This window comes from Hipposideros armiger, unplaced genomic scaffold (genome assembly GCF_001890085.2).
Source record: "Hipposideros armiger isolate ML-2016 unplaced genomic scaffold, ASM189008v1 scaffold_154, whole genome shotgun sequence".
Classification (NCBI taxonomy): domain Eukaryota; kingdom Metazoa; phylum Chordata; class Mammalia; order Chiroptera; family Hipposideridae; genus Hipposideros; species Hipposideros armiger.
This window is the reverse complement of record NW_017731504.1, coordinates 2226008-2230048: the sequence shown is the minus strand read 5'-3', so window position 1 is coordinate 2230048 and position 4041 is coordinate 2226008. Positions and strand designations below refer to the sequence as shown.

General features: G+C 37.2%; 1 protein-coding gene across 1 annotated transcript in view; it reads left to right on the top strand.

Moving 5' to 3' along the window:
- Positions 1-3218, top strand: part of GUCA1C (guanylate cyclase activator 1C) — a 38221-nt gene extending 35003 nt beyond the window's left edge. Inside the window, exon 3 of the mRNA XM_019651168.1 lies at positions 2224-3218. Coding sequence (XP_019506713.1) covers positions 2224-2378 — 155 coding nt within the window. The 3' untranslated portion in view covers positions 2379-3218. The remainder of the gene's footprint in view (positions 1-2223) is intronic.
- The last annotated feature ends 823 nt before the right edge of the window (positions 3219-4041 follow it).

Here is a 4041-nt window from a genome sequence, read left to right as displayed (position 1 = left end):
GGCCCGAAAGGGGTATTTTAGATTGGAGCATTCTGGAAAGCCACGAAGGTCGCAGTGACGCAGTGAACCAAACTGGGAGACTGGGAACTACGAGAAGATAAGAACGAATTGAGTTTCCTCATATAAAAGAAGAAACCACTGTACTTAAAACTGCTGTAAAATGCTCTCCATGCCTCTAGTGCCACCTTGCTAACGAAGCCAAACGTGTCTCGTTGAAAATCTTCTCTAGCACGCTCCTTTGAAAATCTGGTCATTCTCATCTCCTGAAACTCCCCATTCCCATCTTTGCCAATTTCCTAGGCCCAGCACCATTTTTCATGAAGCTCTAATTTAAGAGAATTAGAAAGAATTTAAGAAAAAAAACCCCTTTACACAGGTTGGTTTCTTTTCAAACCAGGCTAACTTCTTTAGAGCAAATATTCTAATGTGGGCATACAGAGTAAAATTGGGCTTTTTTCTGGGGGTGGGGTGGTGGGGAGCGGTGATTTTTGTTTTGTTGTAAAAGATATTTAGGATGTTAATAGGAAGAAATACATGATCCTAGCATGTAAACAAGATAACCAGGTTGCAAAAGCAGGACTTAAGAAAATGCTCATGGGTAACTGTCCTATCGCCAGCGAAACTGCTGCAGGTGGTAGTGAGTGATGGGAAAGCACCTGTTACACTGACCTTCAGAGTCCCCAGGGGCAGAGAATGTGTCCACCAACACAACAAACAATGCTGAATACTGTAGATGTAAATTATGTGTATATGTAATTTCAACATATGAAAATAAAATTATTGCCATTTCTGAATTATTCCCTACCAAAACTGAAATATGTCTTTAAATATAAAAGAAAATAATAAAAACAAAAATCCTTCAAGTCCTTCTGAGTTCCATGATCCCCAGCTTAATCTTTTCTTAATCAGTTTTGGCTCTTTGCTGGTAGATTTTTGGATGGGAAGCTTCTGGATCTACACAGGCTATCCTTTCGAGGGAGATCCACAAACCATCCTTTGAATTTCTCTGGGCATAAACCCACAGGGAAACTGAAAAGGATTAGGAAGCAATGTTTAAAAATATCAAATAAAGGAAAGCAATTCATCAGCACATGTTTGCTGAGCACCTCCCACATTCACGACTATAGTCGGTACTGGTGGTAGCTGTGCAGTAGAGAAAATGGCAGTTGTCGTTAGGGCTTAGTACATGTTTTATAAATAAATGAATAAATGCTAATGTGCTACAGGGCAAAAAGTGAGGAAAATGTCAAAATAAGTCCTTTAGATATAAATAGGAAACACTGAAGTTGCTACAGATAAATTTGGCTTCATTTGGAAAACAGAAAAATTTTTTTATGGTAAGTGGTTAGGTAACGTAAAAAATTAATATGCAGAGTTCACAGGTATTTTGAAGAAAGTGACAAAACAACAGTGAAAAATTTCATCTTCCAAGTTGCTAGGAGAATAGATCTTAAAAGTATTCATCACAAGAAAAAGAACTGTAACTACGTGAGGTAATGGATGTTAATGAAACTTATTGTAATGATTTCAAACTATAGACACATATCAAATCATCATATTATACACCTTAAACTAATAAATGTTATATGTCAATTAGGTCTCAATTTAAAAAAATCATCCTTTTTTCTCTCGTCCAAGTTAGTAAGCTGCATTGCTGTTCAATCAGCATTGGCAGCTATTCCCCAGCCCCTGCCGATACAGCTTCTTTCTCAACCAGCAGTGATCACGGAGAAGTGTGGTAACTGTGTGATCAAAACCAGCTTCAGCTCCCCCATCTCCACTTCCACTTCTCTTTTTGTCATGCTGAGCTCCTAGACATTTTAAACATCTTTGGAGTTGGGAATTTAGCAACTGCGATTTCCCTTTGCAAAGGAAGGTTACTATTTTGTTATTTACAGTCCCTCTGCCCCACCACCTCTGTACCCATGTGACCATCCCCACCCTCATGCTTACCACTCCTTTTTATTTTTATTTTTCTGTACTTCAGTTTGGTTTATTCCACAATGGCACCTCTCAACTCAAAATAAAAATAGATTATGTTCATCATCTTCATTTTCACTAGCAACCTTACTTCTGAATGCTTTTCTGTAAAGATATTCAAAGAATTTGGAGCCCTATTGAGGTGAAAGGATATCAAAAGAAGAATACCAGTGACTATATTGTATATGCCAGTGAAGGGCAGGCATGAAAACTCTAGTTAATTGTTCATTTATTATTTTCTAGGAGAATTGACTTTAGAAGAATTTATCAATAGCACGGAAAAAGATCAGGATCTTCTGGAGATTGTTTCCAAGAGCTTCGACTTTTCCAGTGTACTGAGAGTAATCTGTCACGGGAGGCAGCTAGATGCAGGAGGACACTTCCTCCAAACTATGTGACAAGGCTGGTCTAGGGAAGGTGAAAATGAAGTGGCTTTGAGACTGTCTTCCCAGCTTTCAGTTGAGAAGAAATGAAATTTCCCCCATGTACACACTACTGATTTCAGGTTTTTGTTATTATTGGTATCAGCCTATGAATATATCACTCATCTAATGTTCCAAGAGACTCCCATAAAGACACTAGACAGAAATATTGTTGCTTTTCTGTTTGTACATTAGTGCCCTCTGTACAGATTAGAACATAATGCTTAAACTGAAGAATTGTCTCTATACCTGTCAGTTCAAAATAGTGCTCACATGTATGTTTCCTTGCACTCCTAAATTAATCTGCATCTTGAAAGAGAATTAGAGTATCTGGGCAGTGTCCACACAGTTTAGTATTCTTCTTAGATTAAACATGCATTTGGCAAATGCGTTTACTGTCTCTTGGCTTTTGTTGTATCTGTATGTTAGAAATGAGAAACTTTTTTTTCTGCCCTTCTTTCTCATTCTTTACCCCAAATGCTGTCTTGAATCAGTATTAATGTTCTGCTCCACAGGCAAAATCTTAAGCTACGTAGTAAAAAGAGAAAATTCTGGTCTGGGCAATGAGAAAGTTTCTCTCTGATTTGTTATAAATCTGGATCCAGTTGTGCATGAAAATGCAATGCATCATCTGTAATTATTATGCCAGTTGGAGGTTTGATCAGAACAGCAGACAGCCAGGCTATGCAACAACAAGCACTTGACATTTTAAACGGTCCTGACATTATAGCTCTGACATTTCATTTTTTATATCCTTTCCAAAAAATGAAATGATGAATGGGATTTCTTGATGGGTTAGAACATTTTAAGTTTGGGGTTCTATATCACAGGTCTATTAGTACACCTTTCTTTTTTTTAAATTTTTTTGAAAGATTTTTATTAAAAATAAAAATGATCACCATGATAAGTCCAGAAATCATCTGACACCGTACTATGCTATCACAATATTGTTGACTACATTCCCTATGCTGTATACTACATCCCCATGACTTACTTGTTTTATACCTGGAAATTTGGATCTCTTATTCCCCTTCATATTTTTCTCCCTCCTTTTAAATTTTCAATTACAGTTGACATACAATATGATTTTATATTAGCTTAGGGTGTACAGCATAGTGGTTAGACAGTCATATAATTTAAGAAGTGATCCTCTAGTCTAGTACTCAACTGGCACTATACACTGTTATTACCATATTATTGACTATATTCCCTATGCTTTACTTTATATCCCTATTGACTATTTTGTAACTACCAATTTGTACTTCTTAATCCCTTCACCTTTTTTTACCCACACCCCAACACCCCTCCTATCTGGCAACAATAAAAATGTTCTCTGTATTGATGAGTTTGTTTCTGTTTGTTAATTTTGTTCTTTAGATTCCACATATACATGAAATCACATGCATCTATCTTTCTCTGTCTGACACTCCACTCAGCACAATACCCTCCAGATCCAGCCATGTCATCGCACATGGCAACAGCCCATTCACTTACACGGTCAAACAATATTTCATTGTATGTATGTACCACTTCCTCTTTATCCATCCTTCCATCAGCAGACACCCAAGCTGCCTCCACATCTTAGCGATTGTAAACAATTCTGCAATGAACATGTGTATGCCCATGTCCCCTCAATGTA